The 22,916-nt window shown below is 39.5% G+C and overlaps 1 protein-coding gene across 4 annotated transcripts in view; it reads right to left on the reverse strand.

The window, feature by feature from the left end:
• Positions 1-4,930: 4,930 nt before the first annotated feature.
• Positions 4,931-22,916, reverse strand: part of PTCHD4 (patched domain containing 4) — an 81,320-nt gene continuing 63,334 nt past the window's right edge. For all 4 annotated transcript variants that reach the window (XM_068183305.1, XM_068183304.1, XM_068183306.1 and 1 more), the window contains exon 3: positions 4,931-8,449. In XM_068183305.1, the coding sequence (XP_068039406.1) occupies positions 6,816-8,449 (1,634 nt within the window). In that variant the 3' untranslated portion in view covers positions 4,931-6,815. The remainder of the gene's footprint in view (positions 8,450-22,916) is intronic.

Below are 22,916 nucleotides of genomic sequence, written 5' to 3' on the forward strand. Positions count from 1 at the left end.
TCACATGCTCTTCTCAAACAGCTTGTGTAAAGAAAAGTGATTCTTCTTGTCCTTTACAGAGGAGCTCAGCCCAATATCCAACACACAGATGTGAAACTGAGAAGCAGTCTCAGAGTAGAGGCCTGCCACTCTGCCTTACCCTGGGATATTTCCCTTCTCCAGAAAAAGCTGGGCTGATCTGTTCATGATTTTGCTGTGTAAGCAGGATAGACTTTGATGTGCTGATCTTGCCCCCATGGTGAAGGAGATGATTATCAATCCATGTAAGGAATACTGCCTGGAGTATCCAGCAGGCTGATGCAGTGGGGTTGGAATTAAGCAGGACACTGTTGAAGTACCAGTCATTTTTCTGTAGTTAAGGCTATATCAACATTTCCACTAGAATACTTGTTTCCAGTGTTGTTTACAATTAAACCTGGAAAGTGTGCTCTGGACAGAAATTTGATGAAAAGGTTGTTCCATGCAGGGGCAATAATTTCTTTTAGAGGTCATGAAGAAATGTCCATTTATTTTTCTTGCTGAGACAGAAAAGCAGAGAAAAACTAGGCATTTCTATGATAAAAGTGTGCTGAAAAATAAATGCCTAAAGTAAAGGAATTGAAAGTAGAAGTTTATGACATAAAAACCTCATAAAAATGGAAATTTAGACTTAATTTTTTCTCGAGTTTTCTTACAGACATTTTTCTGTCTGAAGAAAGTATTTTGCTGTTTGGGCTTTATTGTAAATTAGTTAGGTCTGTATCATAGGCTATACTTTGAAGCATAGAAACATCTATTTATTTCAACAGAGTTATGCTCTCAGACTTTTCAAAAATACATAGGGAAATTTTGAAGAGGTTGAGAGCACCCAGAGAAGAATAAAGTGTGAAATAAGTTGACCTGCAAAAAGAAGATAGCTTTAGGGAGCAGGAAAGAGAAACTCTGTTTTAATGAGGAAGCAGGAAAAAAATGAGTTAGTTTTGTGGACACACTGGTATGTCAGAGAGGAAATAAAGAGAGCTAGGAAAGATGAACTGCTTCACATTTACTTGTTTTCAGCAGGATTTCGACTGCCAGTGTGGTCAAGAAAGCCTGATCCTTGTGTTTGACCTGAACATCCATAGCCCACCTCAAATTTGAGCAAAATGATGTTTTTTGTGGCTATGGGTAGGATGAGCATCCAAATTTCACATTGGATCCTTTGCTTTTAAACCATGAAGGAGGTAGAAAGAGATGAGGAAATGGTTGTATTTGGGAAAAGCCTCTAGGATTAAAAAGAAAAGCTTCCAGAAAATTCTTTTACCTGACTGCCATATCAGAAGAAGGATTTACACCACCCCAGTGTTGGGCAAGTGAGGTGTTGTATGGGGCTCTGTAGTACACAACTGGGAATCTCTCAAAGAACATCTCTAAAAAAAGTCCTTAAAGTCTTCTTGGTCAGAGATGTATCAGCTTGTGTCAGCCTGTGAGCTGCTGTGGTCACAAATTCCAAGTTACTTCTGGGGAAGTTATGAATTCCTGCACTCAGCATTGGGTTGGTACCAGGGGTTGATGGTATTGCTGCTCTTGAGAAGGCAAAGAGAGAGCAAGTGGAGCATGAAATACCTCTGCTTGCATCTTTCAGCTCTCACCCACACACAGCTCTGTCAGGTAAGGAAGCAGTTCTCAATCTCCTCCCCAAAGGTTTGTGAAAACAAACATGGAATCCCTCCTTTGCTGTCCATGGAAAACAGGCCATGGAGAGGCCCATGCTGAGGTGGAACAACCAGTACTAACCTGGTATGTGACATTGTTTATACAAGACTTCGGTGAAAAGAATCATTTTAGGTGATGGACGAGGTGCTTTCCATATCCAATTTCCTTTCCTGTTCAAATGCCTTTTGCCTATGTAAGAAGTTATGAAAGAAGAATCAAAGCTTTATCTGTCTATAATAATTTGGTTACATTCCAAACAATGTTTCATTTGGTTTCCACTTCACCTTAATTTTCTCAGATATCCTGAGTATCACTGTTTGTTTAAAGCCTTGTTGGAGGAGACGCTGCCTCTTTGAGAAGAGTCCCATTTCCCCAACACCACAACATGTCTCTTGCTCACTGACTGCCTAACTTTGCTTCCTTACAGTGTTTCCTAGGAGATCAAATGGGAGCTTGAAGTACTCAAAAACCTAGTGTTGCAATGAAAAATAACTTATTAAAGTTTATAATTACTGAAAAATTAATCAGAGACTTAGCATGGTACTTGCATAAAGACAATAAGCCAAGCTCTTGTCATAGTGAAATATGGAATAACTACGTTGAAATAAATCTTAATTATGCTAGAGTTGCTACTCAGTGTGACTTAATTAGGAGTAGAGCAGTGAAAGCCTTTGGGGAAAAAAAGAATGCTGATTACACAACCACTTAACTGCATATTCTTCCTTCCCCCCTGGTTCTTTTCCTTCCCATCAGAGAAAATTTCAAAACTAGAGTTGTTCAAGGAACTTGAATAGACTTTGACATGTGGCAGGTTACATTCTAAATAGGAATTGTTTGAAGTAAAAAGTTGAGAATAATAACCCTGAAGATAAACTCTTTAAATTATGCATGCAAGGTGCCATGCATCCATATCTACCTTGACCTTAAAAAGTGCATTGCTTTGTTAGGCAATAAATTTATGAGACATAGAATGGTTTAAGTTGGAAGGGACCTTAAAGGCCATCTAGTCCTGCAATGGGCAGCACTCCTCCAAGCCCTGTCCAGCTTGGCCTGGAACACAACCAGGGATGGGGCAGCCACAGCTTCTCTGGGCAACCTGTGCCAAGGCCTCCCTACCTTCACAGTAATTAATTTATTCCTAAAATCTAATTTAAAACTACATCAAGTACTGGACTACAGAGGTGAAGATTTAACTCTAATTAAAAAAAAAAAAAAAAAAAAAAAAGAAGATTAAAATACCCCACAGAGCAAAGTGTAAAGAAATAGATCTTCACTGCAGCCCCCGAGTGCAGCATGCAACTATGGCTATAGAGTATAGACAGATATATTGTTCAACAAGCACACCAACAATGTAAGAGGCTTATTTGTCATGGTATCACTTCTTACCAGATAGAAGACATGCAAAGTCAAATATATCATGGCAATAAATCTGTTGACTTCAACAGAGTTATCTCAACAATGAATTCAAAGCAATTTACTTTGAGGGAACGAAACCAAACCAAGCAGGAGATGCACACAGGGTTTTTGGAAGATTATCTAGACCATATATGAAATCAGACATTAAAGAAATATGCACAGTATTGCAGGGGATTTATGGTGACTGGGGAAAAAGCTGTGTAATGAAGATCCAGTATGCAGCATGTTATCAGAGTGTCAAATTGCTTGGCATGAGCTATGTGCTTTCTTCACAGGTGCTTATGCAGCTTCAGTTAAGCTGAAAAGGTGCTGTAGAAAAAGGTATAAAGTACTGAAAAATGGAAAGAAAAATAAGCAAAAACAAGTAGAAAGAATTAAAAAATACAAACTCTGCATCCCAAAATTATTCCAGTTTTCCTTGTTCCACAGAGACTGATGTCTTTGCAGAAGTAATGGCTGCACTGGTATTTTTTTTGGTGGATGTGGAAATTGGTTGGAAAAAATAACAAAATTACATCTATAGAAGGTGTGGTTTGTTTTTTGCTCATTCCTGCATTGACAGAGAAATAAAAACCTTCTAGTCCCAGTGGGTGATCTATATATTTGGTACCTGTCATACAAGTGCTCCTGCACATGCAATACACTGAGAGGAGATGGTTTGACACCTCATCAAATTCTTTTTCATTTGTGTGAGCCCACCTTTAATGTCAACATTTTCTGGTGTCTTGGCTTACTATACTCTGCTATGGGAATTCCAGTTTTTCAAAGAATTTGTTGTGCATAAAACTTCATAAGCAAAACATAAAATTTGGGCTGAGTTACTCCTGGGATTTATCCATAAAATTGAACCTTGGGAGGCATGTTTATATATTTTCTCTTTCTCTTGATATTTTGTCATTTAAATGGGGGTTAATCTTCCCAAGCCTGGATGAGTCTGCATTGCTGATGTCTGTGTTTGAACCAATTGCTGAGCTTCCTTGATCACCAATGGACAGAAATCTGCATTTTAAAAAATGTGATTCATTTACTCCTAATATACAGCTGTAAAATGGATCAGAAGTGTCTGTCACTCTCTTATGGCCATAAAGGAAGTTCTGATATAAATATCTACATTGCTAATATCTGAAGTTAGATGAGATGAATCCTGGATTTGATGGCTTTGGAAAGTGCTATTTCCCTCAACACAATGCATGACAGACATCCCTGGGATACATCTGGCCAGTACAAGAAAAGACCAGGAATTTCCCAGGTGACACCTCCAGAAGTGATAACCAAGGGTCACAGTGCTGCAACAATCTAGGTTTTGTGTGGGCAATGGAGAAAATCTAAAAAGATTGGGAAGCTTGACATTCACAATGGACTGTTCAAAATAGGATGGATATTGCACAATGTCATCAAGATGCAAATCAAGGTCAGTAAAAACTTCCCAATTATAGACACATCTGACCCATAACCCAACATTAAAACATCCCCTGCAAACCTTACTGAACTATTTAGATCTCAGTTCTGTGTCTGACCCTTGAATATTTTGGGTCAAACCACTAACCTTGATCTAGCTACCTCTGAAGTTTAGATCTAGATTCAATCTTTGGAAGCTTTGCCTGTCTAGAAAGTTTCTCCCTCTCTAAGACATGTTGCACTCAAAAGTTTCCTTGAACAATCAAGAGCTGTGACCACTCCTAAAACACAGAGGTCATTTTTGGCAAATGATAATGGCAAAGTACAGAAAATATAGAGAAGGGGTGAAATTGCATTCCTCGGAAACAGAAGCAGCTCATGAACATTAGAACTGGCATTCAAATGGCTTTTTTTTTTTTTTTTTTTTTTTTTTTTTTTTTTTTTGTGTACTGCAGGTGATTTTTTCTGTCTCTCCCTAACCATAAAACAGTAGGAAGAGGTGAGACATGTCACATAGCACATAGCAAAGAATTAACATCTTGCAGAGAGCTTTTTAGTAAGACATATGTACACTTCCTCATTAGCAAACTCTGCAGGTCTGAGACTGAGTTATCAGCCATAAATAGACATGTATACATATTTTGGAAGGCAAACAGCTTCCATATTATCTTTTAAAGGTACCCACAAGTAATACAAAGTAGACATAGACACTTCATATAGAGTTATCTTTACATAGTGTCCTCATGGATACTATAGGTTCAGGAAGACATTGCTCATGGAGGTGATGCTATACCATATTCCAGAAAGTAAAAAGCAAGCCCTTTTAAAATACTGAAAGGAGAGATTGACATGTCAAGCTCCAGTACAGAACTGGGCTGAGAGCAAACTGAAATGGCTAGATCTCTTTTCATCCCTTCCCTTGGGCTACTATGCTGAATAGTTTACAAAGCAGAAAAAGTCATTCATAGTCCTTTACAGTACAATTTCTAGTGCCGCATAGTAACTGAGGATTTACTGCACTCTCCTGTGAAATTTCAACTGCCATAACAAAGCTTTATGTTGCAGATGATCAACACTCAAATATTTAGGAATAATAATAACAGTAAAAAAGACATTTCACACTCCCCTCCCCTTCCCACAGGGGACCAATCTGTCTTCTTACAACTAGGGGTTGATCCAGCCCCATGCAAACGTTTACAAGGTGTTTTTTTCAGCGTGGCAAGTATTTTGTAAAATGATTTGCTTAAAGAAGGGGAAAATCCCACTTCCTGCAGCATATTGCAGGGACCAGCAAACATATCCCTTCGTTCCTTGGACCAAATATATAATGATAAGACTGTGCAGGTGCTCCAGAGCTGACTCAGCTGCCACATGGTCACATTGTGCCTGTGAAATGCAATCCATCATTACATTTGTAGCGCCTGCTTGATTAATATTCAGTATTTAATGTCAACACTGATAAATTAGGATTCAGAAGTGTTACACTGCAGGAACTGCAAACAGTGCTGCAGTGAAGATGGCCTGGGTTAGTTTTGTGAGATCTGTTATTTCAAGGGGAAATTCATAATTACCAAAATAGGTGTATGGTATTAACTACCAGCTGTGAGCTCTTGGGATAACAGTGATATGTCACATTTAAAGGAACTACGTGTTAGATTTCCAAATGGCTATGATTATTTCTTCTCCGGGATGAATAGTACCTTTATCCCGTTGCCATCCATTTTTGCAATAATGCTCTAATTGTGGTGTTACAGATATACAAGGTATATTGGATTTGGGAAGTACTTTGGCTTAGATAGTTTTAAACATTTACTTCCCAAGTGCATAGGTTTCATCTTAACTAACTTGCTCAAGAAAATAAAAAATTACCATGGCATTTTCAATCTCTCCTGGTCTTGTAACCTTTTCTCATTTGAAATATTGTTTAATTCTCTTCCATGGACAATTTTTTCAAACAAATCTGCCTTTTTCCCTAGTGTTTACTTAATGGTAACTCTTTTTTTCACCTTAGCTTTAGTTCTACATATGACATATTAAGCAATTCCCATTAGAGCTACAGTTTGAGACTCAGGAACACTTAATGGCCAACAGACTCTTTCCTGGTGGAGAATGAGGATTCAAAGGAAACATTTGAGACTATTTCACTTTCATTATTTTTGTTTAAAAAAGTTTGCACCTTGAGGTGTCATGAATACCCCTTCTTGATCTTCCTTTGCTTTGTCAGACCTGGCCAGCACAAGCAGCTGAGATCTTTGCTCTATTTTCTCTGCATCTCTGTGCAACGCTTTTTTAAAAAGAGAATATACTATTATATTTTTCTAAGCCTTTCAGACTGCTGTAACATGATCAGGATTCTCCTGAATCTCTATGCATTCGATCTCTTCTCGTTCCTTCCTTTTGGCCCGTTTCTTTTTCTTGTGGTGCTTTTTGGAAGGTGGGAAAAAGGTTAGAAAGACGGGCAAAATAACAAAACAGTGCAGAAGTGTGCAACTGCCGGCAAGCAGCAAGCATTTGAACAGTGTGAAGGTCAAGTTTGAAGGCACAAAGAGAAGGGGGACCAACCCGATAAGAAAGGAAGAAACGTTCTGCAAAATGGCTGTCCCATGCTCTTGGAGGGAGTTCTTTATACACTGAGTTCGGGTGTGCTCAGTAGCTAATACAAATGTATAAAGCAGGGGTGCACAGTGATCTATGGCAAAATTCAAAGTGTAGATAAGGCACAGTATAGAAATGCAATCCATGTCTACATTCCATAAGGTCATCAAGCCAAGGACACCCAGTTCTATTGAGGTGACACTGAGGATTAACCAGAAATTTCCCAGAGGGTGGATAACCAGAAAAAAGGTCAGTATTAACACCAGCAGGATGCCAAAACCAGAAATCAGGACAGGCATAGTTACTGATAAACCATAGTGGTCCATGAAAACAAAAGTCGGGTTGAACACAATGAACTTGATGCTCTGTATAAGAGAAAGTGGCCTCAGCTTCTCCAGCAGTTCCACCGCTTCCCTCTGTGTGTTTTCACTAGTCCTGGCCACAAGGTACAGACGAGAAGCAATTATGTTGTTCTCATCTCCAGCTTTGGAGAAAATGATGTCATTTTTGAAGTGCTGGAATTCTGGCTTTTTTAAAAAGGAGCTCTGCAGGATGCTGATAAAGTCACTTTTGTTGGTTGCACTGATGTTACCCACTCGAAGGTATTGGTAATACTGTTCAATCCAGGACACGGTGTTGAACCCCTGGCTGAGTGTTTTTAGGTCTTCTTGCACAGTACCATTCCAGTACTCCAGAGGTTCGTAGATGTAGAAGCCTATCACAGGGCTGTAGTTGCTGAAATACTTTTGCTGTATGAGGGCATAGGAGACGCTTGGGGACTCACTGGCAAGAAGGTTGATGATGTTGGCTCCGTCATTAATCTGTAAGCACCCCATAAAGGAGAAAGACGCATAGATGAGATACAGTATCACCACAAATGGCTTGACGTAGATGTTGGTAATCCACTCATTGTAGTGCTCTCGGAGGAAATGCTGGATAAAGTGGTGCTGGTACGGGTTGGTCTCGTGGTGGGAACTGTGCTGATGGCCATCGTTCATCATGGTCTGGAACCACACAGGCTTCCGGTCCAGATATTCTGCCGAGGGGATTTTACAGCAGAAGATGCTGTGGTACCGGTTCTGCTCCAGCTGGCCAGCAAAGACCAGGCAGGAGCCAAAGAAAGAGAAGATGTAGAAGTAGTTCAACAGGATGGAGACACACATGTTCTGGCAGAAGACTTTTACAGCTTCGATGTTGGTGAAGGGGCTTGCCCCCATGCCGAAGGCTATGAAATACAAGGAGCTTGTCATCGTGTAGGAGACCATGACATCTGAGTAGGCATCTGCTACTCGGTCCTTGAATGGCAGATTCTCCCTGGTCCGACGCCATCCTGAAAGGAGTTCAAACACTCCCTTGGTTCCGTGACCTGCAATGAGAAAAAAAAGTTTATATTTATGCGTGTATATAGGGGGTCCAATCATCCCCCTGGTGTTTTATCCTCCAGCATTAAAAAAAATTTGTCAGATAAATTTTGTTATGTTCTTGTCACCAGTGAAACAAATGGAAAACTCTTAAATGCCTGTCTAAAGCTAAATACCATGTTCACCTGCAGGTGCTTAAATTAACAGCCCTGACATTCTAAGACTCTTCATCCTCAGAAAAAAATGAAGACACAAATTGATTTAATGGACATTGAATTACTTCCCAATGGACTGCAAATACAGGTGAATGTGAAGTTTGATTCAAGTCTGGGGTTCATTTTAAAAATTCCTCTTGTCATCCTATTACATCGTTCAAGGTTTAAGGGATTCAGCTTGAAAAACTTAAAAAATACAAGTAACATTTTCTTCTGAAGAGTACAAATTAAAGAGATTATTTGAGAAATAAGTGGTTGTGACCAAGAATGGGATACCTTGTTTCTTTATACATGATAAAGGAAAATGATGCTGTAAGTACAAATAACCAGAGTAATTTGTATAATGATTCTCTGCATACTGAGTGAAATTGGAACTCTCAATGATAGCACACAAGTTTGCAGACAAAATTGACATGCTGGTAGTATTGATGGAGAGTAGTGTACTGGCTAAGCCATTGGTCCACATTAATTGTCTAGAAAACAAATGGGTTTATTTTCTGTGATTATATCTGTGTCTCTCTGCTATCCAGAGCTCCTCCTGGTGACAAGGAGTTCTCTTAGCTCATGTGAGAGGACATTCAGAAAAGTCAGATATGGTCAGTATTCCATGACCAGGTTTTGACTTTGCATTCCATTTCTAATGTTTTAGGGGTATGATATTTTAATAAACTAAAATTTAATACAGACTAACTTTACTTGTCACAGTCACAGTCTAGGAAGTCTACAGCTATTAAATTTTGTGACAGAATGGTAAAGCTGAAGCTGATCTTATGGAAAAGTTTAACAAATAAATTATGCATCATATATTTATATTCATATAATGTATATGTTGAAAAGAATGTATACACACATACACATTCTTTTTTTTTTTTGCCTTTAGAGAATTTCAACTTGAGGGAAAATGCAAAAGCCAATATTCAAAAAACCCATCCAAAATGGTTTGGCTTTCAAATAACAATTACATTTGGCTTTCAAATAATAATTAAAACAATTAAAACAATTTAAAAATAATTATAACCACAGATTTGAATTTTGATTAGAAACTGGAAAGTTCTAAACTTTGAATGTAGCCCTGAGAAAATTCTGGCCAATGTAAGGAGACACACTACTGAGCAAAAAAAGAAGTAGGACTACATTGCAGATGTTTCTGCCTCTGTTTGTGGACCTTCACTCTCTGTAGCAGAAGAATTGCATGAACCAAAGCAGGCACAAATGAAATTTTCTTGTTTCAAGCCCAGAAATATGACAACAGGAGATTTGCAAATAACCAAGTGTGTACCACGAAAGCTCTGTTGAGTTTGTCTTTAGATTTAAATTGTTTGGATTCATACAGCTGCTTATGTTGTCCAAAGCAGACTCCTGACAGCCATTCTAGACAGGGAAAATTACAGCATAAACTGTCAGGTTCTGTGAATGTTACCTGCTCATCTGCAGATCAGTGTCCCCAGTGAAAGATAAACATACAGTAGTACAGAAGTCTTGCAGTTAGCAAAAAGCCTGTGTGGAAATGCTGCTCTCTTATGAACCAGCATCTCAGTTCAGGAGGGACCTTGAATTCCCTGGTAAGTTTAGGGTGAGTTGTTCAAATTCTCAAGGCATGGCTGCCTTTCTGACTGTCATTTTTGGGCCATCAAGCAGAAAGGATTTCTCCTTCAGCTGAATAAATCTGCAGAATCAAGTGACCTGAATGCAATTGTTATATGACTGTAGCAACAGTTTAAGTCTCCTGCAGGTTGTGGACCAGGCTGGCTGGTCACCACTTCAAGGTCCCATGTTCTGGAGTTGCTTATTTAATGGTACAGAAACCACAGAAGCATTTAGGTTGAAAGTGACTTTTAAAATCATCAAGTCCAACCATTAACCCAGTACTGTCAAGCCCAGCACTAAACCATGGCCCTCAGTGCCCCATCTGCATCTTCTAAAAGCCTTCAGGGATGGTGATTCCACCACTTCCCTGGGCACTCTGTTCCAATGCTTGACAACCCTTTCAGTGAAGGAAAATTTTCCTAATATTCAACCTAAACTTCCCCTGGAGCAACTCCAGGCCATTTCCCCTGCTCCTATTGCTTATCACCTGAGAGAAGAAAGAAACCTCCCACCTGTCTGTGCCCTCCAGTCAGGGAGTTGTGCAGAGCCAGAATATTCTCCCTGAGCCTTCTTTTTTCCAGGATGAGCCCCTTTCCCAGCTCCCTCAGCTCCTCCTCATCAGACCTGTGCTCCAGACCCTTCCACAACTGTACTGTCTTTCTCTGGATGCACTCCAACACTGGAATGAGTGAAGCAATGCTCTACCAGCTCTATCAGCAATTAAAAATAATATGGACTTTTCTCTCCTTATTCCAAAATGTCACTTACCTGCCCCCCTGCAAATTTGTGTTCACAGTTGCATCTTTACCATGTTTTTATTGTTATTAATTTATAAGTGTTAACATATCAGATTCTCAGAGATGAGTACATGGATGCATGTAACCTTGGGGTAGCTACACAATAAATAATAGAGAGGGGTTTTATTGTCAAACACATGTGAAGAACTATGCAAGAGTATGCACTAATGAGTGTGCCAAACTTGTGATAATGTTCAAAATTACAACACTGCAATTAAACTCTAGGCTTTTTTTGCAAATAGAACAAATATTATCTTAAGGAAAAAAAAAAGTATTGATATTTGTAGCTTCTTTAAGTATCAAAATTGGCACTGATTTTCTTATGATTCTTATTGTACAAAAGTTAAATTTCCACTTATTCCCCTTTTACAAGTATCTTCAGTTCTAGCACACAAACACAGGTACTGGGGAATACAGAGCAGTAATTCCCTTGCTGACACAGGAGGAAATCTTTGCCTGACTGGTTTGCCCATGTCATTACTCGGATACCAAGCTTTCCAGACAGCCTCTGTTGCTCTCCCCAGACAAGCTGGCCTATTCCCTTCTCCCAACAAGGATACAAATCCATTTTTCCTGAACATTTTCTGACAGTTCTCAAGATTCAGACAACGTAGTCACTCTATAAAATTCTGTTCCTTCAGCTTCATTCCTAATGCCACAACAACTGAGACAGTGGACTGAAGTTCACGGAACAGTTCTAAGAAGGTTCAGAGGGTCTCTGGCTCTGGGTCAAAACTGCCAAATTTCTCTGGTGCTAACATGACATGAATGAAGTACAGCAATTTTTTATTTGCTGGACAGGCAATGGCCTGTTACTTCTTTAAAGGAAAGAAGACAAGAAATTTTTATTCCATTATTTGTGAGGGTAGGAGAGCAAGAAACGGAGGCCACAAAGAAGATGACAATAAATAATGCATTCTCTGCCTGAAATTTAAAAGGAAAATATTAATTATGAACAGATATTTAAATATGTTGGAAGAGAATAGGGATAGAAACAAAAAGAGTGAAATGAGAGATTAAAGACCACTTGATTGAGTTAAATTCAATCAACCTGGAGAAATGAATCAGTTAAAAGTTAAGCCAAAGCAATCCCTGAACAATTAGAAATCATCTCAGGGGATAAATGTAGATGGGATTGTCCAAGAAGGATGGAAAGAAGAAGCAAAGTATCCACCTTCAAAAAGAAGGACTGGAGCGCTGTTTTGAAATGAGGCATGATTTTTTTTTTTATTGAATCATAGAAAGATTTGGTTTGGAAAGGACCTTTAAAATCACCTAGTTCTAGACCTCTGCTGTGGATGGCATTTTAAAAAAAATTGAAAAAATGGGCTGCATGTCCTGGAGAATAAAACCAGCAAACAGTAGCCTGTTATTTATACATGAAAATCAAAGAGAAACTGAGTGAGTTGGATTTTTTTTCCCCCTCATAGACTGGATTGCCAGTGAGGACTCAACAACATTCGACATAAAAAAGGTATAAGGACAACAATAAAGTCTTTCTAATTTCTACTTGGAGAAGGAGAAGAAGTCATTGGTTTCATCTGGGAAAAAATCCCCGAAAACCATTAAATTAGATATCAGAAAAAACAAAGCTTTCTTTCTTTAAGCTTCATTAAACTCTGGAACACACAATATAAGGAGGTGATAAAGTCTTCTTCGTTGCAAGTCTAAAGGTTAGATTAATAAATGTTAATGTAGGTGCTGGGTACATCTTGTCAGTGCTGGGAGGCAGATTCTGTTCACATTTCTGAGGTCTCTTACTATTGTACCATCATACCTAACTCTGCCTTGACATGCTTAAGATTTTTAAGCATGAAAAACAATCTGTCTTCAGTGTTTTCTTAACCAAAGCATGCCCATTCAGCATTTAGCTGTTGCTTCTGCCACAATCAGTCAGCTTCTTTGGACAGGAGTTTGATCTGCATTTATCACTCCTCAAAATAGCCACTGATACCCCAGTCTGAGGCCATGAGGCTCTGCTGCAAGGAGAACTGCTGGCTGCTGCCGGCATTTGAAAACTTTCTAGGAAGGGAGATCAGGGTGACTCTGCACTTTTTACGGAACCAAGGCATAAAGAAGATTATTTGCTGCAATAGGTGACAGCAGTCAGTGTGGTGATAACCTTGGTTCCTACATTCTATTTCAAACAAACAAACAAACAAACAAACAAAAAAGCAAAAGTCTTAGAAGGGCCATGGCACAGATTACTCTGCATTTCTGCACTGAGAAATCCAAGTATTGTACTCACTTTTCATTAACAGCCACACATGTAACTTGTAATGTATACAAAGGATGAGGAGGCAGCTTTCTTTGAAATCATAGTGGTGAGTAAGAAACATATTTTTGCATTATAATTCTTTGCTGTGATCCAATGGAAATAAACTTTACATTATTTTATCTGGGGGGAAACACCCTTTTTTTTTTTTTTTTTTTCCCAGGGGATAGGCAATTCATGTCCTAGAAAAACTTGTCTAGTTTTACCTAATATATGCCCCATAATAGCAGGGGCCATGATCATTAGGAGCATATTGAAGTGCAGAATCACTGAATCATCAAATGGCTTGGGTTGAACGGGACATGAAATACCATTTAATTCCAGCTCTATGCCATGGACAGGGACACCTTCTACTAGATCAGGTTGCTGGCTCTTTGGACTCTCCTGTCCAGGTTTATTGATTCGAAAATACACCCCATTTACTGAGTTTAGGTTCACATCATCATTTTTTCTACAGAGGAATAACTTTGCATCTCAAAATATTGCAGTGTAGGATGCATTTGTTCTTCTGCTAAATCACTAATATTAGTATCATTAATATTGGTGTCCCCACTTACATTTAAAAACTGAAACACAGAGATCAAGAAAATTAATCACAGTCACCAAGGACTCTCAGCATCGCTGGGAGGGAAGAAGGAATAGAAAAAATTATTAAACCACTTTTTTATGAAGAATCACTAAATCCTTAGGGATTTTGATGTAGAAGGCAGAGAAAATTTGAAGCTTGGTCATACTTTAGGTAGCAGTAGGAAATGTGTACCTTAATCTAGATCCCATTCCTAAAGGTAAATCTCAGCACAATGCATCCAGCTAAGTGGACCCTAACCACAACACTGAGTAAAGTAATTCCCAGCTTGATTAAGGAGAAGGAAAAGATAGAGAATATGTTTTCAAACTAATCTAAAATGTAACTAGGAAAAAAATGGTTTTAATTTTACATCTCTCTAGGTACTTGTGAAGTGATTGTAATTGATTTGTTCACATAGTTGGGTTGTTGACCATTTCTTCTTTCCTTTGTTTTGCCTTGGCTGTTGTGCTGCTTTAGTGGTAACTGGGAGGGTGTGATGAGGCAGCTGAGGAACTAAGCCACTCTCACCATAGTTACTGGTTTACCTTTCCTCCAGAATCTCCGACTAGAGGTGAAGTCAGACCTCATCCTGCCCGTAAAATGCCTGGGATGGTTCAGACTTTAGGGATAGAGGGTCTAACTGCGGCAGTGATGGACTGTTGAGTAGCACAGTCCAAAGCAAGGAGTGTCCTTGAGCAATAGGAGTTTTCTGTGGTATCACAGTATTTACATCTTCTGGATGTCACAGAGCTTACAGCAACTGCAGCAAAATATGAAGTTCAATCAAGATCTCCTGCTGAAGCTCCTGCAGAAATTTTGTTTTCACTAAACCTGTACTTCTTTATTTCATTTACAGTACGTGGCATTTGATGATATTTAAAAGCATTTAAAGAGAGAAATTAAATCCTTTCTAGGTCCATTCTCCTGTGAGGTCACTACATGCACAATTTCTTCTCTAACGAGATTATGTAGAAATGCTGACAGAGAGGTTGTACACTCTGCTGTGACTTTGTCTTGAAAAGTATTCAGGGTAGAATTCTTCTTTTAAATAACAGATCTCTATCATAATAAATTGTCTAATTTAAAAAGCTGGTTTTATAGAAAGAATATTTAACCAAGTGCAACGAAACCTCAGCCAGCTGAGCCATCATCTTTAGTGACAGGGACCTCATGGAAATCTCCAGTGCTTCACAAGAAATTTCATTATTGCTACATTTTAGCACATCTGATAAACACAGAAAATGCACTTAAATCCACAACAAATATCAACAGCAAAGTCAGTTATATATAATAGATAATTTGATTTCCTTAAAAATATTTCTGCCAGACTACAGCCACTTTGCCATAGGCCTGAACGTATCAATACTTCCTGCTCCCAAGTTTTGGTATATTCCCATTACAATATGAACCTCATTTGAAAAGTACCAGTGCATCATAGGGCACTCCTGTTAAATATACACACTATTCCTTCATGTCTACTCAGTGATTGCATTTGTTTCTGCTTGCATGAGCACTTCTGAAAGCCTTTTAAATAATTCTGAGGTATTTTGGGGGAGACTGGCAGACAGAAACTCCATGATTGTTTGAGGCTGAGGAGCAGTGAGGAGAGAGGAAAACATTTGATTCTGTCTGCAGTTAGCTGTATAATTGCATTTCAGAAAAGATCAGTATCAGCCTAACACTTATCCCATGAAATTCTGCCAACTTCTCAACCACAGCCGCAGCTGTAGACACCTGTACAGGAAGAAAATTGTGTAAGGATGTAGCAGTCACAGCTGTAGTTCCTCCCTTGCCTTCCAACCTCCTAAGAAACACCAACCTATAAATTAGATTAACACCAGTCTGTTGGAAATACAGATTACAAGTGGTGGTTCATGCTCTTTTAGTCTTCTTTCTGATATGTTCCTTCTTCAAGTAATTCATTCCACAGGCCTTGACAGCCCCCTCATTCTACCCTTTCCAATCCAAATCAAAATAAATGTCCCAGACTACACACAGAAGCCCAAACATAAGAAAGCAACTATGGGAACTGAGCTAAATCACATGGAGATAATTTACTTACACATCACATCTCTCTGGCACATCCTTGATCTTTCATCAATTTCTGTCTCTCATTTTGGAGGCTCTCAAGGCAAACACTGTTATCCCTGTTTACACAGAGACCACCACAGTGGGACCTTGATCTTGATTTAAATTAGGAATAATTAATGCTAACAAGAAATTGGCATCTCTGATTTTGAATCTTATCCAGTTTTGGATCTTTCTTATTCAAAAGACATTTCCAGAGCTTCTCCATAAGCATCCCTGGGTAGGAGCCCAGGATAAGCCCTGGAGATAAGCCAAAGACCTGCTAGTCCAGACACAAACATGTTTCTAACTAAACTGCAATGATGCTTCTTTGTATTCAAGGTTGCTACAGTTAATTTTAAGGTAGAATTTTATGAGTTTTCATGCCTAGATTCTTCTTTTTCGAAGGAACAGAAATATTAAATAGCACCCTCCTGGACTGAAATAGAGCTGAACATGGGGAATGTTTCAGTGGATGTGATTAATAATCGGGCTGCACACCTCATTAAGGGAAATTTACGTTTGAGAGCAAATGCATATGTCTTGCAAATTGTACATAAAGTTGGAATCCTGCTTAGTTTTCTGCTGTGCTTAGCAATGAATTAAAATGCTTTTCCTGTTTTTCATTTAAGCCTTTTAATGAACATTGTAGGCAAGAACTGCACATATGGAAACTGTTATTTATTGATGAGAGTTTAAGTGACATATAGAAGACAAGATAATGAATTTAGATCAAGTCTTAAATGGATTTATTATACACTTATTTAGGCTAAAAGCATTGGATGAATTTATGACACTAATCAGAAGATTTTATCACCTGGATTTGATAATACAGTAACATCCAAGAGAATAAGGTACTAGTGAGACTCAAGAAAGGAAAATGTTTCAATCAAGTGTAGATTCTGGCATCCAGCAAAAATAATTTGTACTTGAATCATTATAGGAACAATGTTTGGTCATTTTCTGCTTTCTGGCAAAGACAGAGCAATAATAGATTCTTCAAAGGAAAAATTATTAAATAGCTGGAGAAGTAAATAGACGTAAAAGAATAAATGTCCAAAAAATGACCAGTGTCTTTGTAAGTTCGAGCAAATGAAGAGAGTGAAGCACTGTTTGAAGGGAGTGGGACAAATTCCTGGAGTTTTATCCATGAGGCAAGTGTATAATGTTTCAGTGGTGGGACCCAATTGTGAAAGGAGAAAACTTTTACCTTTCAGTGACAAGATCAATTTGCCTGCACAATCTGAAGTCTCTGAACTGCAAGATTCCAGACATAACAAGCAATGAGCAGAAAAGGTTCATTCTTCAACTTTCCCCAGTGAAATTATTCATAGTAACAACCAACGTCCCCTTCCTGGAACAGATGGAAAATCACCTGGGAAAAGCTTTGTGGGGATTTACCCCCTTTTCAAAGGGATACGGTCACTCTGATCACGAGTGATTTTCCATATATCCCCAAAATCTAAAGGGGCACCATCTTTTCACTGACTGTAGAGCTGGTGCTGGGGTTAGTTTGGTTTGAAACACACTAAAGAGAGTGAGTGCTGCATCTTGGCTGAAGTACCTCATTTTCAATTGCTACCCTAGGGACAAATTCCAGCTGAGTAAAGCAGGGCTAGTCTCTACCTTGATAGTTACTGGGTCAAATCCTGTCAAATTCCTACACTAATAATTCCTACTTGGAAATTACTCCAGGTGGAGACACTGTGGTGCAGAGCACATTTCTGAACACTGAGATTTCCACCTAGACTGCTTATCTTGATGTAACACCACACCTTTACTGCAATGAAGAGAGAACTTCAGACAAAGAGAATGAACCTGTCTGCTGACAGGGTGGTATTTCTAACAGTGTTGTTAGTGCAGGATTTGCTGACATTTGTTTACTCCAGAAAAGGGATAGGAAGGCAGAGTGGAAAGCAACACAGGCCTTTTGCTTCTCTTTGCTGGGAGTGAAGGAAATACAGGGACTGACTCAGCAACTTGAAAAATAGGTATTAAATCTCCCTTTCCCTTCCTAAAAAGCCCCATTCCTGCACTGCACAGGAACATGGGAGAAGGCGGCTCCACTGCCCTTGTCAAGACTGGGACAGCATTGGGATCACTGCAGCACCAGGGCTCTGGCTCAGGACGTCCCACCAGTGGGACTGCTCAGGCTGGGAAGCATCCTCACATCCCCACATCCTCACATCCCCACATCCTCACATCCCCACATCCTCACCTCCCCACCTCCCCACATCCTCACCTCTGTCTGCTCCAGATCACAGGCAGCTGCCAAGCAGCTGATGCAGCAACGTGGCTGCTGCCCTGCTCTGTGAAACACGAACTGAGCTGCTCATACAGCAACGCTCCGGGGCAGCAGCAGCCCTCTCCCATATTCCCAGTGTGTCCCTATAAATTTGGCCAGGTTGCCAATACAGGATGTGTAAGTTACATATATACTATTTATCAGACAGCAGTGACAGGCAAAGCTGTAGATGCAGGAATTCATTCAGACAAGCTACCAAACGGTTATAGAGGTGCTCAGCATGCCTCTTCACAGCCAAAAACCTTTCCTTGGACCAAAGGGTTTCCTCTCATTAGACAGGGGGTTAAAAGCAAAGACAGAAGAAATGGCTTATCTGATGACTGGAATAAAATCATTCTCCTTAAATTTCTTTATGCAGTTTTATTGAAAAATGAAAACTGCAAGACATATTGATGCTCTGCCTGCTGCTCCACAGCTTGCAGCTACTCTTGTATCAAATTGGTTCAAACCCTTGTAACACTAATATGGACCATTCAGCAAGTTAAAAGAACTTGCACACATTCATGGAGGAAAATTGCACAGAAAGGGTCATTAAAGTCAGAGATAACACATTTGGATGCACAAGTCAATGAGCCAAGAAGCAGCAGGAGCCTTGGGAGTGTTTTGGGAGACTATGCCTTGATGCCTGACCTGTTGAAATCCCCATTTTTAAAGCACTTGCCATTGGTTGCTATCAGAAATAGGATGCTGAGCTAGATAAACCCTTTGGCCTGAGTCAGTCTGAAAGATTTTATTTTCTTTTGTATTCATGGGGCTGACTGCATTAAAATCCAAATGCACAAGAAGCATGACTTAAAGTTGTGCAGCTTATCAGGCCCTTAAATCTGGCATTTAAGTTGTTTACTAATTTTAGTATTGTAGCAATACCATCTAGAAACCTAGCTTTGGACTGATGCAAATACTTGCCTCTTTCAATTCTTGGTCTCAGGTCCCCTTTACCCTTGGCACCTGTGCACAGCAATGATTAAAAATTGATTATTTTGCTGTAGGATGATATAGCAGTGCATGCATTGATTCCCTCATGCACTATATATATGAATGAATATCATGACCTCTGTGAGATTGCTGTGGGTATTACACCATTTCATGGCAGGGAAACTGAGGCAAAAGGAAATCTAGTTTTAATCTATCTAGCTTTAAACTGTCTAGTTTTGAACCATCAGAAGGATCCACCAGCAAGCCCATGGCATTGCTCAGCCTTGCTGTTCTCATGTAGCACAGGATTTTTATTGCTATTTACATGCTTAAAACCTAATATCAATCAATCAATCAATCAATCAATCAATCAATGTATATGTCTTACTTTGGAAATTCATACCTTGGGTGTTAGACCAAAACACAGAAGAAGTAAACCATGCAAACTTATAGACATTTATTAAAATGTGTTGCTTTCCTAATTTTTAAGATAGCATATGACTGCTACTATTCCTGCGAGCCCTTGACTCCTTCCTACGTTGTTTTTTAGCCTTTCCAAGAGTCAGGGCTGTCATCAGTGAAGGACTCCTACCCTACATGGCTCTGATTCATTCCCCAGATCACTCACCAGAGGACTCCATGATGAGATGGAATTAGACCAAAAATGTCTTTCTCAATTTTGTAGGGCATGGTCTCACCTTCAAGATGCTTCTCATAAACTCTGCTGAAATGGTTGTAAATAAAGCACAAGAAGAGCTTTCACTTCATGGCAAGACTCCCACAGCCATCTGATATCTCAGTGTTGCCATCAAAAACATGAGTGGGTTGGCTTGTGCAGGACTTAAAAAAGCCTCTTCCAGTTAGCAGCATTTAGCAGCTCATTAATGTATCTGAAACCTGACCTTTAGCAGAATGGTAACAGGAACTGGGGAGATGATCTCTCTTTCCATCTGATACACTGCTCCAGCTATCCTTCCTCTCTAAAAAGTCTGATTGCCCCTTAAAGGAAGCTCAACACTGTGAAAGAAAAAGGGGGAATGAGGAAATTGCTGGATCAAATTACTTCAAACCCTTATTTTTTAGTGCCTTTGATACATTTCAAATGTTGCATTGTCAGTCATTGCAATGGGAGTAAGGCAGAAATAACCCAAACCCAGACCACAAATCTCTTTTAATAGCTTGGTATGTGTAACTGAGAGATGCAAAAAATCTGGAAAGAAGCAGACTCGTAAGTCTGTTACCAAAAGAAGGTTTTGTTTGCAAAGCTCAGAAGAAAGAAAATTATAATCTATGCCAGGAGCAAGGTGCTGGCTGTTCCCAATGAATCACTGATCTTATGGAATGCTTAGTTTTATTAATTTTATGTCAGCAAAGCATTGTGAGAAGCACTTCACTATGTGCTCTCAGTACCCTGAATTTACTCAGAAAGGAAAATAACAATAAATATAAAATGAACTATATTTGTAAATCACTGCAATTTAAGTATGGGACAGAATGGAAAGTTATGTTTTGTTTTAGAAAGAGATTTTAAGATTGCTTGCCTCCTACAGGAACCTATATATCAGTTTATTTTAGTTGATTGCTTCTGAGAATGTTTCCCATTCATCCCAGCAATGACATAGCAAATTGCTCTTTCCCTTCAGTTTTAAAGAACTAAAAATGATTTTAGATATTGTCATGAGTTATCATTATAAGACTGAGCCAGAAATTTGTACCGTTTCAGACTATATCTCTCAAGCTGATAAATGGTTGTTATAATGGTCCTTTCATTCATAAGGCTCCAACTGCAAGCTTAAAAGATTGCTAAATACAAACCAGAACACTCTGGCAAAATACAAAAATGTATCAGCAAGGAATATTAAAATTCCATTTCTTAAAACAGTTTTAGCTGTGGTCTGTAAAATATCTCCTGGGTGGAAAGTAGAAGGTGCCCCTGCCCATGTCAGGGGGTTGGAACTAGCTGATCTTTAAGGTTCCTTCTATCCCAAACCATTCCATGTTTCTACAATTTTGAAATTTATTTTTTCAAGAAAATCAGTAATGAAGACAGAAAATGTTCCCATAAAGTGTTCCTACTAAAAAATTGCTGCACAATCTGCATGTTTGTAACCTCATTTTAGATTTAATGTTATTTCATATGAAATGGTAATGATAAGTATCTTTTAATTTTAAATGGGAAGATGAAAGCTTCACATAGCCATGAACATGGAGTTCTGCTGCTCTAGCACCAGATCACTGCAGTCCTGTGCTGTTTCCTCAGGCAGAAATGCTGCTGAGTACCTCAGTCTTCTCCTGGCCTGGTGTTACCAGTTTGCCAGCATTTTTTGTCAGGGGGTTATGCCTTCTTTGACCTTCTTTTTCTGGCCAACATGTTTCTGGAAGCCTTTCCTGTTAGTCTTTGTGTCACTAGCCAAGTTCAGCACCAGGTGTCCCTTGGTCTTCCTCACCCCATCCTTACACAACTGAGTGTGTCCTATAATCTTTCCAGGATTCTTGTCCCTGCTCCCACTGCCCATACATTTTCTTCTTGCTTTTTAGTTTGACCCCACTCAGCCATGCAGGTCTCTTGCTTTCCTTTTCTAATTTCTTGATCCTGGGGATTGCCAGGTCTTTTGCTCTGTGGCAGATATCCTTAAAGACCTTCCAGCTCTGTTCTGCTTCCTAAGGATGGTTTCCTGTGGGGTTGTATGGACTAGCTTCTTGAAGAGCTGGAAGTTTATTTGCCTAAACTTTAGGGGCTTATCTTGTCTCTTCACCTGACCCACATCTCCTCCATCTCTGCTTCCTCCCCTGTCTCTTCTAAACAACCTTTAGCCACTGAGAGACATGCTCTGGTCATGGGATTCATCCCACCAAGTTTCAGGAATGGCTTCTAGGTCACAGCTTTCTGACAGCTTCCAATTTCTCTGTTTTGTTACTTATGTTGGATGTAAAGGCATTCATGTAGAGGCACTTCAGCTGGGCTTCCTAAGGGAACACCTCTTAATTCCTTAGAAATATTTCCCTGGTGTTTCCCTTTTTGGCATCTGTTAACTCAGGAGACACTGGCTTGTTTCTGTAAGATTTCAGATTTCTGTAAGTGTTCTCCAGTGTACTCAGCTTATCTCAGAGCAAGAAGCTGAGGGTCCTGGATAGCACTGAATCCCTCTAATCCTGGAGTACCATCCCTTGTCATGTGCAGGGCAGGTATTATCCCCCTTGCCCTTCAAATCTAGAACAACCTTAGATAGCTTGTCTATCTGGAAATCTACAGGTGTCTGTCTCCTTCCACTGACCCAGAGGAAGCTCAAGGAGACAGAGCTTCAGATGGTGACAACTCATTTATGCCAGGTGGGATCAATCCAGGTGTGTGTAAATAAAGACCACAATTATCTTTGAGGAACTGGCTCCTTTGGTGAGGTAGGGATTTGTACTGCATCCAAGGAAGTGGTTGGCAAAGCTGAATTTCCACATCATGAAGTGATCAAGCAGATGGTCACATTTTGGCTGCACTGTGTTGGGATTGTCTCCATGGAGTGTTCTGAGACAATATGTGCCCATATAGACAGAAAGATGTTGTGGAATTATTACTGTTACGAGGTCTGCCTTCTGCATGCCAACAACAGCTACAAGAGATGCCCTTGCACAGTAGAGAGAGCAATATCTGATTAGCAGGGAATAAAACTGTGGCATCAGCAGATCATACAAATGTTATGGTTGCAAACTGCCAAGAAGCCTGCTGTCAATTAATTTTCTCACAAACA

This window comes from Anomalospiza imberbis, chromosome 3 (genome assembly GCF_031753505.1).
Source record: "Anomalospiza imberbis isolate Cuckoo-Finch-1a 21T00152 chromosome 3, ASM3175350v1, whole genome shotgun sequence".
Taxonomy (NCBI): Eukaryota; Metazoa; Chordata; class Aves; order Passeriformes; family Viduidae; genus Anomalospiza; species Anomalospiza imberbis.